The sequence below is a fragment of the Ambystoma mexicanum genome, chromosome 6p (assembly GCF_040938575.1).
Source record: "Ambystoma mexicanum isolate Mex_15411 chromosome 6p, UKY_AmexF1_1, whole genome shotgun sequence".
NCBI lineage: Eukaryota > Metazoa > Chordata > Amphibia > Caudata > Ambystomatidae > Ambystoma > Ambystoma mexicanum.
Window position 1 is genome coordinate 972,456,584 of NC_090935.1, and position 13,689 is coordinate 972,470,272.

At 48.3% G+C, this 13,689-nt stretch overlaps 1 protein-coding gene across 1 annotated transcript in view; it reads right to left on the bottom strand.

Annotated features, from left to right (window-relative positions):
* The window catches only part of CEP120 (centrosomal protein 120), a 1,008,936-nt gene that overhangs the window by 816,128 nt on the left and 179,119 nt on the right, over window positions 1-13,689 (bottom strand). The window contains exon 3 of the mRNA XM_069625584.1: window positions 383-497. Within this exon, the coding sequence (XP_069481685.1) occupies window positions 383-497 (115 nt within the window). The remainder of the gene's footprint in view (window positions 1-382; window positions 498-13,689) is intronic.

Genomic DNA, 13,689 nt, shown 5'->3' on the forward strand with positions numbered 1-13,689 from the left:
CACCCCCACCTATGGGATCCTCCCACTGAATACCACACCTGAGGAGTGGGGGGGGGGCAAATGGTAGCGGCCTCACCTCCCTGGTCCCATGCGAAGGGTCCCTCTCCCGGGGAGAAGGGACAACATAAAGGCATTTGTCACAAAAGCAAGAAAGCTTGTATAACATGATTAGCCAATTATTTCTACTTTTGATCATCATAAACTGTATTGCTTTGAATCAATGGGCATTTTACAACCATTATAAAATGATTTCCTATTTCAGATACCAAATTTCTTCATTAATCCAGATTGATGCATATATCCGACATGTCGCAATACCATAATTTTCACAAGCAACAGAAACAACCAATTTATTTGACCATTTCTGACTTCTATACAGTACCGTTTTCTTTTCTTGAACAGCTCTTAAGTCAAGCACTACATATCCAACAGATTCCTTAGCAGACGTTAGTGTATCTAATGCATAACATTGAAGCTTGATAGGAGTACGTTGTAATCTGTGAAGAGATTTGAGAGAAAATTCAGACTCAACTACAACAACCCAAGACATTTTTTCATGGAAATATGCATATTAAGTTACTGGATGAAATTATTATGGGACAATTTATTTCCCAGGTCATTCGATATATCTTTGAACAGATAGCTATAATCTAGCCATTTAGGGCTTCACCATACTCGGACCTTCAGCATAATAATTCACAGAGCATAATTTCTAAATTCCTCTATTCCCATAATTTAAGAGGTAGGGAGAGCACAAGGACAACACATTTCTTCACTAAGGCTTATTCCAGTGAACATTGCTATATACAAAGCAGCATTAAGCCCACGTAAACAGATATAGCTATGAAGGAGGACCTGTTTATGAAAGTAAGGTTACATCACAATCAAGAGGCAATGGTGGGGCTTGACCAGGGACAGGGTTGCTGAGAAGTCTCTGGGAAGCTTTTCAGATTGGGCATTTTGAGGGCAGATGGGGCTGGGTTGGAGGGAATCTAACAACAGTTCTTTGCCTTAGGGAGGCTGGCTGGGCTGGTGCAATGCCAGTTGAATGTCTGTACAGCATTTTGAAACAATGATGGAAAGTGTTTGGTCTGGATGTTGTGGTCCCTGGATCTCTGTGTGTGAAAAAAGTGAAAGTCGGTTAGTTGGAACAGTGACCCATGAAACCACAATGTCTGTTCAAGCCCCCTGCCGGAGCATTGACAATGTGCATGCATTTCAATTCATAGGTCTTTCTGGCTTTGTCGTTCCTGAAATTACAGTAATTTTCAGATCATCAAGGGTACAATTTGCTTCTGAAAAACGCTGACCCGCTGGATTCTCGTTAGTACATCGCTTGACACTGGAGGCTCATGCGTTTATGTATTGGTTGACTAGTTTCCCCAAGATAGTAGCTACGTGCTACAATATTCAGCCAAGCATTAAGTTACAATTGAATATGCTCAGACACAAGGGACTGGGATACAAACTGAGATCACATAAAATAAATGACTTTGTTAACTTAATTAGGCTACCAACTTATTCTGGATCAACACACAAAGTTATGGTGGGTAAAAAAAGGTTTGGGGGGGAAAAAAAGCCCTCTGACCTGAAATGTGAAAGTAGGAAAGTTCATTTGAGCCAAGTCATACTTCCACAATGCCCATCTACACACACAAACATATACATATAGTTTAGTTGAGTAGGACTCCCATAGTAAACTTTTGATTAGAGTAACTGATTTGACTGAAATGTGAAAGCGATTAAGGACTCGGAGGCTACTGCAAAGTTTCGTTAAGAATTGTTGAAAAATAAAAAAGACAAGAATAAAAAGGGTTCCAAAAGTATGGCCCATTCAATTTTCCATAGACAAAGTAGGTACATTTTTGTCAAAGCACACAGCCCAAACCGCTGGACAAATTTGGACCAGGTCCAAAACAACTTGGACCAGGTCCAAAACAACTTGGACCAGGTCCAAAACAACTTGGGCACGAATCGTAAACTCAAGATCCATGCGTGGTTTGGGGTTATTCCATGTAGTAGTTATTTAAATATTTGACGGAGAAGGGGGGGTGCCCCTTCTCAAAAATAGATAGCTGTAGCTGAGGGATTTACCCAAAACCAGGGTTTTTTGGAAATGAAACGACCGCCATCTTATTTTTCTCTCAATGCGCGAGATAACCACAGCTATAGCTGAGGATATGGGAAAATGAAACAGATGAAAAAAAGCTATTTGCAGGTCAAAAAACATGCAGGCTAGCGGTGGGGATGGCTAGAGGGCACCAAGTGAAATATGGGAGTTCGAGGCGGTCTAGGTGCCGAGTTTGCAAGACAAAGCTTTCAGCAGCCTCGGCTGTAGCCTCAAATAGCTGACATCTCAAAGCAAACTGCGTCACAGAAACAGCGCGTGTTGTGGGGGAGAGGGGGAGAGCAGGGGATATTTTTACAGCTATAGTGACATTGGGTGTGAAAAGAATCACTGGCCAGTGACACGATTGCCATCCAGGTCTCCCATCCATGCAGTAACCAATGACAGATGAAGTATCGGGCAGAGAAACGGCTTACCACAAGGTGTCCAGAAACGCAAGGTTACAATTGTACGTGACCTATTGGACGTATTTAACCCTGAATAAAATTTCCAAATTCAATAATTCAACACAACAATCCTGCCCTAAATGTTTATTAATTAATGCTAATCTAGTACACCTGTTTTGGGCACGCACGAAGATTAGATAATATTGGGAAGAGATAACCCAAGCCTTAACACGAGCGGCATTACACTACATACTAGTTCTCCCATGGCCTGTCTGCTGGGTAGATTTGCAAGACCGAAGATGGCGAGACTTGCGAGTAAGTTGAAAGACCTTGCATATATACTGGCGAAGGGTAGAACAGCAATGGGGTGGAAAGCATGCAAGGGTCCGGAAGTACGTTTCTGGTGGGAGGACCTCCAGAAATGGACGAAAGCAGAAACCACGGTATGTCAAGAGGCAGCCCACTGAGGCCAGGAGGAACGTAATGTGGATACAGATGCATGGAAACAGAGTATCAGAGTTTACTGCCTCTGGACACATGGATACCGCTTAGAGTAGGCAAGCAGGGATATAGTCCAGGGCTAGAGGATAATATAGACAGTACAGTCAGTTGCAATGTGGTAGAGATAATTAAGGCCGATTAGGCTGGGGATGGGAGGGGGGTTGGGGGCATGGCGGAAACACAGACAAGTGGATACAGATTGTCATGTGAATTGATATGCAAGTCTAAGTTACTTTGTTGAAAAATCAATAAAATTGCACACACAAAAAAAAAAAAAAAAAAGATGTGGACTGCCTGCTCCTAGTTCATGCCCATAACAGGTTCCATGTGATCTAATCGCGGCAAAAATTGCTGTGGTAACAAAATCTCGCGGCAAAAATGCCACCGTTTTTACACCACATTCCATTTAAAACATGTGGGGGACACCCCCAGACCCATTATACCATTTAAGGGTACCGGGGGACACCCCCGCTCCCCTTAAATGGTATAATGGGGCACACTTTTACCGGGTCAAACAGCGGCATTTTTACCGCAACATTTTTTGCCGCGATTATATTACCCGATACCCTGAAACAGTGGCGTGAGAGGGCCTGTGGGGACCCCCCAGGAGTAAGACATTGCCCGGCTGCTGGGAGTTCTTGACCAATCCAGAGGGCCTTCAAAGACTCTGGAGGCACCCCAAGGAGGTTTCCTCCACAGGCGCTCCTAACCAACATTGGGTTAAGCCCGGGACCCGGGTCACAGACCGCAGTGAGCTTTAAAAGAAGGACCCCACCATAAAGAGGCCCCCAGGATTAAGTCAGAAGAAGAGAGAGAAAGAACGAGACACACTGGTGGACTACTAGGAGGGTGCGCGGAGGCCCAGATATAGCTGCCCTGAAGGACTGAGTTGAAGAAATGTCGAGCCCAGCCTTCCGAGACATATGTTAAACCATTGGAGCCCAACTGGAGTGCGACACAAACACTTGGGTTTCCAGCCCCCGCAGCATGAGCAACGGGGATCCTCACACCCTGCAAGGTGAAACCATTGAGAACATGCTCCCCTTGGCCCCGGGGCTCGCCTGGAACCTGGAGATTCAGGAACCAGGCTGACGCCACCTAGAAGGGGCGCACAGAGAAGAATCAAAGTCTAGCTACACAAACAGCGGCCAAGTGGGAGTTGTACACAAGGCTCCACTACAGGCTGAGAGGGTTCTATATAGGCTACAGACATTGATGACCTGGAAGCCTGTCCTACTGAAATTTCAATTCCAACCCCACACCGACAGCAGGGTTAACGTCATTTCAGCCAGGCAAGCAAGCATGGCAGATGACCCAGCCTTGACCTGAAAGGACATGGTCGTGCTAATGGAGGAGATGAAGAGAAGCTGCACGCATTAGATAAAAGACTAGATAAAATGGATCAAAGGAAGGACTCTCTAGATGAGAGGGTTCAAGGTATCGAGAATAATCAATCATTCCTAGACACAATGGAAGCACAAATAGACATGAGAATTTCAGAATTGGAGCGCAGCGAGGCGGAGTCTCAATTGAAAATGGATGACTTCGAAAATAGGGAGCGAAGGAACAACATCGGTTTCTTTGGGGCCCCAGAAAAGGAGGGAGAACCTGAGAGCGACATCAATCGCTCCATAATGGAGGTGTCGAGGCTTCTATTCGGCTTGGACGTTCGACTAACCCACCATTGACAGGGCTCACTGCGCTGGAGGAGGCACTGGAGGCCCGAGAACAGTCCTGGTGAGATTTCATTACTATTTTGAAAAAGTGAAGATTTGGAAAAGGCTAAGGAAGGTGGGCCCTCTGGACAATTTTCCTGGATTTGTCAGCCTTCATGTTGGCTAGGAGAAGCCAATGTGGCCCCCTCACGAAATGGCTAAACAAAAAGGGGATTAGATACTGCTGGGGGTTCCCCTTCTCACTTTCTTTTGAACATGAGGGCTACTCCTACAAACTAGTGACAGAAGATGATATGCAACAGGTCTCAGGGCAACACATGGAGGACAGACCCAGTGAGCAGAACTCAGAGCTTGCAGGAGAGGGGTCCGCAGATCAGAGCCCACAGCCGGACAGACAGGATACTAAAATCAGGCAAATTCAAGAAACTCAACACTCCCCAGGGAGGGAAGCGGAATAGATGACCGGATCCAAGATGTTGCTATGTGGATTCATGGCTCCCTTAGCGGGGGCTGGATGGAATAATACACAGAATGAAGGCGGGGGGCTCGAGGAAGTGAGCTTTGAGAGCTGGGTCCTACGTTCGGGAGGACGGCTGGTGATTTGATTCTGTCTCCGGCAATGTATCTCAGTGGGATTGGATGCCTGGGGGGTTTAGGGGGGCTGTTTGGAGTTGTGAGTTTGTTAGTTCTATGTCATTTTTTAGTTGTTTGGTCAATACTGTGTTTTCAGCAGGACCAATCGTTTACAGCAATACAATGGGAAGGTCTCTGGTGCAAGAGGGGGTTTGTGATAGCAGGACCAAGAGCAAACTATGGCACTGGGTAATGTAGTTATCGGCTCTCTCAATGTATGTGGTCTTAATTCCCAAAGTAAAAGGTAGTTGGTTCTTTGAGAATTTAAGAGGGCAGGATTAGACTTACTATGCCTGCAGGAAACCCACTGGGCGAGGGATAAGGAAACCCACTTGAAATCCAGAGAATTGGGGGAAATATATGTGGCCTCAGACACAAAAAAGAAAAAAGGGGTTGGCAGTGCTGGTCTCAGCCTGCCTGGGATTTCAAGCGGACAATGTCATGTGGGATGTGAGCAGGTGCTATGTTTTTGGCAAGGGGAATATTAACGGCATACAGACTACCTTGGGCTCAATTAATGCCCCGAATATGGGCCAGTGTGACTTCTGGGAGGGGTTGAGAGATCAATTAATCGTATTTGTGGAGGGCTGTTTAATAGTAGGAGGGGACTTTAACATGGTGCTTGACCCGAAGAAAAATCGCAAGCGTTTGGGGAAGTTTGGTGAGGCACAAAGTAATGAGGGGGGGATTTGCTACGTTTTAGAAACATTGACACGCTTGGTGTGGTGGATTCACTCTCTCTCCCAACAGAAGGAGATAGGCCTTTTACCCATTTCTCGGTTGTACACAATTAAGGATAGACCTAATTCTAGTTCACTTGCATCTTAAGGCTTGGGTCTTAAGAGTCCCATATTGCCCCAATCCCATGGTCGGATCATGACTCAGTGAGGGTAGTATTGGGGACAGATCACGCTCCATGGGATCTTGGTGGTGTAACGACTTCCTCTTGAAGGATATTGAAGTTTCACAAGAGCTACTGAACGCAATCAAAGAGTTTCACTTTTAATGACAGGGGAAGTGGGGTTCCAATCTTTGTGGGAAGGATTCAAAGCCACAATCAGGGGGGTCCTAATGAGGATAGGTTCTCAGAAGAAGGAGGGCAAAACAGGAGGCAACCCTTCGTCGAAAGATAGAAATATTAAAACCAGGTGGGAATCAGGTTTATTATATGTCCCCCGCAATCGGGGTTGAACGGTAAATATGGAGTGGTGTACAGAAATGATAGTGTGCAATGCAGAGGTTTTGTATGCGATTGCTGAATGCTGTTTGAAAATGTCACAGCACCCAATGAGGGAGTGCTGCAAAAATGCCAGTGCAAAGTATTGTGTCTGCTTTACTGGGCCATGGCCCTCACTGTAGATGGGAAAGCGCACGTGCCACACCCTGCCATTATGAGAATGGTGGTCATGGAAATGGAATTGTCGGAATAGACAATTAGGTGTTTCGGGTGTGGTCAACTGGAAGGGGCGGTACAATTCTTTCCCAATAATGTGTTTTGAGGTTGGTAGAGATGGAGAGACACAAAGTGCTCATTGTCAGTGATACCTTTGTGCGCCATCTGCACAGGTGTGTGGAAAGAGGTGTTGCTGGTAATTTCGGGTTGGAAGGAGTGGACGCTTTCTGGGGCTGTCGGTATGACTGCAGTGTCAACGGGATGGTTCGCCTCTGCAGATATGTGGCCTCCGTTACGAACGTTGACTTTGTCGTGCACTATGGCAGTCTACATTTGGGTTACACGTCGTGTAGACGTTTAATCCGTCACCTGAAGAGGTTGCTGACCGCAGTGATGCAGATTTTTCCTACTGCCAATGTCGTTTTCTCATGCATAAAACCAAGAGTAGTATGGGCCCATGCCGGTGTAATTTGTCCCCAGCCAGAGGTCGGAAGGTGTGTTATAAACAGAAGCATGTGTGAATTTATGCAGACTACTGGCATGGTCTCCACCCACTATGAGATCATGAGGTCACAAAATATGCAGTGGTTCTGTAGAAATGGCATTTATTTGAGTGCCACTGGCAATGCCGCTTTCTTTTACAATGTGCGAGAAGTACTGAGCAGAATGTGGTAAAAATGTGAGGCGAGGCAAACAAAAACGCATATAAAGAGAAAAAAAACAATACAAGTTGCTTGCACGCACGTAAAAAAATAATGAATTCCTTTCTTCATCTACAATGGAAGACCCAATTCCCTACCCAGCTTAATATTGCTTCCCCCTGCAACCTCCCCACCTCCCCCCACTATCACGATATAGGGGTGTAACGGTATACCGGTTTAATCATAATAACCATGAACATGTCCATACCGGTTTATCGTGTTAGCTCCAGCATCTAAGCACACAGTTTCGTTTATAGCAGTAAGTGCACTGCACAGTGGCTGCAAATCACGCCATGGGTTGCAGAATCTTCCCACGTTGCCTTGTCTGGCAAGTAAGCATGTGAGACTGGAAAAAGGCTAGCAACACAGAACTCCGCAGGGCTGCACACACAGTTTAAGATCTGAATATTTCACTGTTTTGTCAGAATTCGTGGCAGCTGCCTGACATCTCAAGGTAAGCAGTGCACTCCACTAGGCAGAAAAAAAAACATCAAAGCAGGCAAAATGGGGTGAACTGGCTGTTTCCAATCTGCACTAAGCACCAGTGAAAAATTGAATCTAAACCTCGCGCCACTGCTGTATTGCACGGGCACTAGCTTTGCTTTAAACTTCCACAAAAACACGTTTTAGGCGAAAGAATGTAGATTACCCCTGCTATCTGCGCAGGGAGTATTAATTCTATTAAAGACTAAGGAGGCGAGCATTATGCTTCATCTTCCTTTATTTCTACTCTTCAGCAGTTCAACAAACATATATAAAACCATGAAAAGTACACAACAAACTTTTCCATTTTTTTTTTTTAACTACAACCCCCATGAGTCTCTGTAGTCCATGCTCATTCCACCAGTCATGAGCTCCTTCCTGTGCTTAGACTCCTCCTCTGCTTTTACTCGCTCTGATATTCACTCCCGTCCATTAACTGATCCTCGTCAATGGTGCGAAGAACCTTCTGAACTTTAACTCAACTGCCGGTGCACTCCCGACCTCCTGATATTCTTCTCTACGACCCTGTCTTCAGTTATTCTTCTGCTCTTCCCCTATGAAGACACAATAACAAATCTTAGGGTGGTGCGTATGTACTGTCCTCTCACATATAAATTCCTCAACATTTTTACTCAGTACATCAATCGGGCGGGAATTTAATGCTCGCCTCCTTAGTCTTTAATAGAATGAATACTCTCTGCGCAGATAGCAAGGGTAATCTACATTCTATGACAAGACTGGAGGTGAGCATTATGCTTGTTCAAAGCTTCCCCAAGACCGTACCAGCCAAACCCTCTGCTGGCTTAAAGTAAAACTCTTTAAATGTACGATAGCTCGCCCAATCCGCTGCTCTCATTATTTCACTCAAAGGCACTCCTGCTCTCGCGGCTGACGAAGCCATTGCCCCTCTCACTGAATGAGCTCCATACGTGTCCACATTCACCCCTGCTGCGCACATGATCTCTTTGACCCATCTGGCTATGGTAGCTGATGCTACAGCGTGATAAGGTTTCCTACGCGCTATTAACAATTGAGTAGTGCTAGCTGCTCTATTCTCTGCTGTTCTGACCTCGTATTCTTTAATACATCGAGCTACGCACCATTTCGAATTGTCCGGAAAATAAGGGTAATGGACTGTGAGGGTGCCTGTCTTAGTCCTCCTGACTATGGAAAAGGTAACTCCATCCGGTCCGAAGACTCGTCTATTAATCTCTAGTGCCTTAACGTCTGACACTCGTTTACATGAGATCAGACACAATAGCATAGCCAATTTACCTGACAGCTGTTTGAGAGAAAGGTATCTATCTGCTGGCCAGTCCGATAGTAATCGTAACACTGTCGCCACGTCCCATGTTGTACTATACTTGGGCCCTGGTGGCGCTCTGAATCTCGCTCCTCTGATGAGCCTCACTACTGCGGGATGTTCCCCTGCCGGTACCCCCTCAATTGACGTATGTCCCGCTGATATAGCCGACCTGTACACTCCTATCGTACGGAAAGCTTTTCCGTTCTGCAATAGATCCGCTAGAAAATTTAGTATTTCCACTACAGGTGCTGAAACGGGATGAACACTTCTGTTCTTGCACCAGCTCGTCCATTTTGCCCAAGCTGCGTCGTAGCTCCTCCTAGTGGAAGGAGCCCAGAATTCAGCGATAAGCTGCGCAGCCTGCTCCGAAATTCCTGGCAGAGCCCAGCGTCTCCTGATATCCTGCACGCGACTAACGGGAGTGTCCCTCTCACTCTCAGAGGATGACACGATCCAACTGGGTCCGTGAGCAGTCGCTCTCCTTCGGGAAGGACTCTGGGAACGTCTGTGGCTAGCTCCATTAACGTTGGGAACCACACTGGAGACTTCCACAAGGGTGCTACTAATACTAGTTCTGCCCTCTCCCTCCGACACTTCGCTAGAACTCTGCTCAGCATCGCGAAGGGGGGAAAAGCGTAATGCGGACCCCCTGTCCACTCTTGCAGAAAGGCATCCGTCCCTAGAGCTCCCGGATCCAGCCTCCAGCTGTAATAGAAACTCGTCTGAGCGTTGAGCCGGGAGGCGAAAAGGTCCGTATGCAATGGGCCCCACCTTCTGTCCAGCCTCAGAAACACTGCTGGGTCCAGTCTCCAATCGCTGGAGTCTGTCAGGTAACGAGAGTTCCAATCCGCTACTACATTCAGTGAGCCCGGCAGATACTCTGCAGTCACTGACGTTTCTGACCGAAGGCAAAAGTGCCATAAGTCCTTCGCTAACTCCGCCAGCATCTTGGACCTCGTGCCACCTAAGTGGTTTATGTACCTTACCGCCGAGATGTTGTCCATCTTCAGCAGCACACAAGACTTCACTCTCCCTCTTGTGAAGGCCTTGATCGCGAACGATCCCGCCAGGAGTTCTAGACAGTTTATGTGCAGCTGGAGCTCCTCTTCGCTCCACTTGCCTCCAGTCTGTAGGTTCCCGCATCTGGCTCCCCAGCCCTGCCGGCTGGCGTCTGATTCTATAATCAGATCCGGCTTGTCTCCGAATATGGCACGCCCATTCCAGGCGTCCATATTCTTTAACCACCACTCTAGCTCTGTAATGGAGTCCTGATCTAGGGGTACCTGTTGGTGATACTTCAGACCCTGTTGAAGATGTTTTATCTTCAGCCTCTGTAGTGCTCGTTAGTGTAGAGGCCCAGGGAATATGGCCTGAATGGATGCTGTTAACAGCCCAACTATCCTCGCCAATGTCCTGAGGGATATTAGTCTTCTCTCTAGGCATACTCTGATCTCCCTCTTTATATCTTTCATCTTTCGCGCTGGTAGCTCTAGGGTCGCTTTCTTTGTGTCTAGCACAAACCCTAGGAAGTCTAACCTCTGCGCTGGTATGGTATCTGATTTCTCTATGTTCATTAGAAATACTAGCGATATCAGAAGGTCTTGTACTCATCTCGTTTGGTATATTAGCACTTCCCGATTTTCTGCTAGCAGCAGAAGGTCGTCTAGATAGATGATCAGTCTGACGCCCTTTTCTCTGATTGCCGCTGCTACGGGTTTAATTAGCTTTGTAAATGTCCAGGGAGCCGAAGCCAGCCCGAATGGCACTGTCTTGAATTGCCAGAACTGTTTGTGCCAGCGGAAAGCTAGGTAAGGTCTGTACTCCTCGAGTACCGGAACCGTGAGATACGCATCCTTCAGATCTAAATGCGTCAGCCAGTCTCCTTCCCTTAGGGAGTCTCTGAGCTGATGTATGCCCTCCATCTTGAAGTGGCGGTCGATCCATCCGTTCAGCTCCTTGAGATTTATAACTGGACGCACCTTTTCTTTCCTGTGCACCAGGAACATATTGCTCACGAATTTGGGCTCCGTCGCGCATCTCTCTATCGCCTGCTTGAGCGCTAGCTGCGTGATCTCGCCGTCTAGCCATGCTTGTTCTGCTTGCGCCAGTCTCTGGCCCTGTGGCCTGTACCGCTGAATTGGGGTTTCTATAAAATCTAGCTGCAGTCCTCTGACGGTCTGCAATATCCAGGAATCGCTTGAAATCATGCGCCAACTTTCTAAAAACATGCGCGTCCTCCCACCTACTGGAGGATACTGAATCGCTCTCACCTGGCGTAAATCCTTGGCCTCGGCCTGATCCCCTGGATCTGCGACCTCTCAGGAATCTTCCTCTGGACGGGAAGAATGTATCCTGGCCCTTGTTCTCCCAGTATTGTGCTCTGGGATTATGGGGTCTTCTCCCTCCTTGGCTGCAACCGGCTGCACGACCCCGACCGCGGATGGTCCCTCCAAAAACTCTACTCGGAAAAATTTTGCGGATCGATACTTGGGCTTTCTCCAGGGAGGCGAATGTTCCGACGAACCGGCCCATCTCCTTCCCGAAGGTCTCTCCGAATAGAAGACCTTGGGCCCCTTCTCCCGCTTCATACGATGATAGATCGCTGAGCTTCGAATCTATCTTGAGTAATAGACCCTTTCTCCTCTCTGAGGCTATGGCGCAATTTGCGTTTCCGAGCAGGCAGACCGCTCTCTGCGCCCATCCCGCGAGAGCCTCCGGGTCCACTGCTTCACCAGTGTCCTTGGACCTCTCTGCGAGGTCCATGATCTTTGCCAGTGGCCCTGACAGGTCTAAGATCTTCTCCTGGCAGCTTTTCCAGGACCTATCGATACCCTTGCGGGGATCCTTATTCGTTTTTGACACGAAGGTCAGCATTTTCGGGTCGAGTTCGGGGGCCTCTGCTACTTTGCCCGGGAGATCTGGTCGCGGACACTCTGCACGCAGCCGTTGTCTCACTTCCTTGTCCAATGGCTTGCGCAGTCTAGCCGTCATGTACTGAGCTACTCGGGGGGGATGGCTGCCACTCGGTGGACCTTGGATTCCCTATGCTGTCCGGGTCAAACATATCCTCTTGGGCATCAGTCGTGTGTTTCTCTTTTCGAGCTCTCTTGCCCCCACTGGGCTTGACCCAGTCCTCCTCGGTCTCCTCGTCTCCTTGTGAGGTCTGATCATCTCCCTGCTCATCTTCCGAGCCTGGGTCATCTCCTGCATTGTCCTCCCCTGGAGAGGGGGTCATGAGGTCTGGCACCGCCTGTCGTCGCAGATATGCTTCTTTCAGCTTCGCAAACGCATCAGGCACCTCTGGGGCCTCATCTTCTGCCCCGTCCCAAGAGCCCCGGGGGTCGACAGAGGCTTTCCTCTTGAGGGCTAACTTACTCCCCTTGTGTCCCTCTATCAAGGGATCTGTGGGCGTGCGCTTGCGGTCTGTGGTGCTGTCCTCAGGCTGCGAAAGCATAGCTTCCAGCGTCTCCAGCCTTTCTTGAAGGGGCCTAACGCCCTCTGCCACTGCATCAATGAGGGAGCTCCCTAGCACTTTCTTGAAGCTGGCAGCGAGGTCATGTGACTGCTCCTCCTCACTCCACTCAAATTCTGACATTTTGAAACAGTGCTGTGTGCCAAATTACCTGGATCAGGTGTCTTAGCACGCCCCCTGCTCCCTCCTGATGGTATAGAGACAGTAGGATCACCTACTTGTATTCTCTTATCTTACTTCTTTTTTTTTTTTTTCAGTGGCTGCACCTTGCTTGTCCACAGCTTAGTGGCTCCTGAGAGTTATTCTCTCCTCAGTTGCGCCGGTCCTCTGCTAGGAGCAGTATCGTTATATATATATATATATTTTTTTTTTTACACAAAACACGTGGGCTGCCGTGTGTTGTACTTCTTGGACACGGAGCTTCCGAGCGATCCGATCGCTAAGGCCTGGGCGCTTCCCTGCTCGGGGGAATCTCATCAAAACATGCGGCGTCTTAAACGCTGTGTCGGCGCGTAGTCTGACGCCGTCGCAGATTATACTGCGCGACACGTCCTCGGTAGACTCCTCCCAACCGTGGGTGGGGGCTGATATGGGAGCGTTGCTCCCCGCGCTCCTCTCGCGGTAGCTCCGCCCACCCGCGGGTGGGGGCTACCGCTGCGAGAGCCGTCTGGCAGTCTCGTAAGACTCGCGAGCGCCGCTCCTCCCACCCGAGGGCGGGGGCCGCTCGCGAGTGTCCAGCGGCCTCAGCCGCGAAGTTCGCGAGGCCTGACTGAACCCCTGCGGTGCCGGGTATGCGACACGGGGCCGTCAGCCTCGCAAACCGGCTTCTGCCGCCTGTCGCCTAAAATGAATCTCTGTTCCGGCTGCCCGCGTGTACGCGAGCGCACATCGAATTAAACTCGCCTATGCGTGCTGTCAATAAACCATTACATTTCTCCCCTTATATATGCTCTCTTTTTTTTTTTTTTATGTATCAAACAACAATCTCCTACACACACCATGCCTCAACT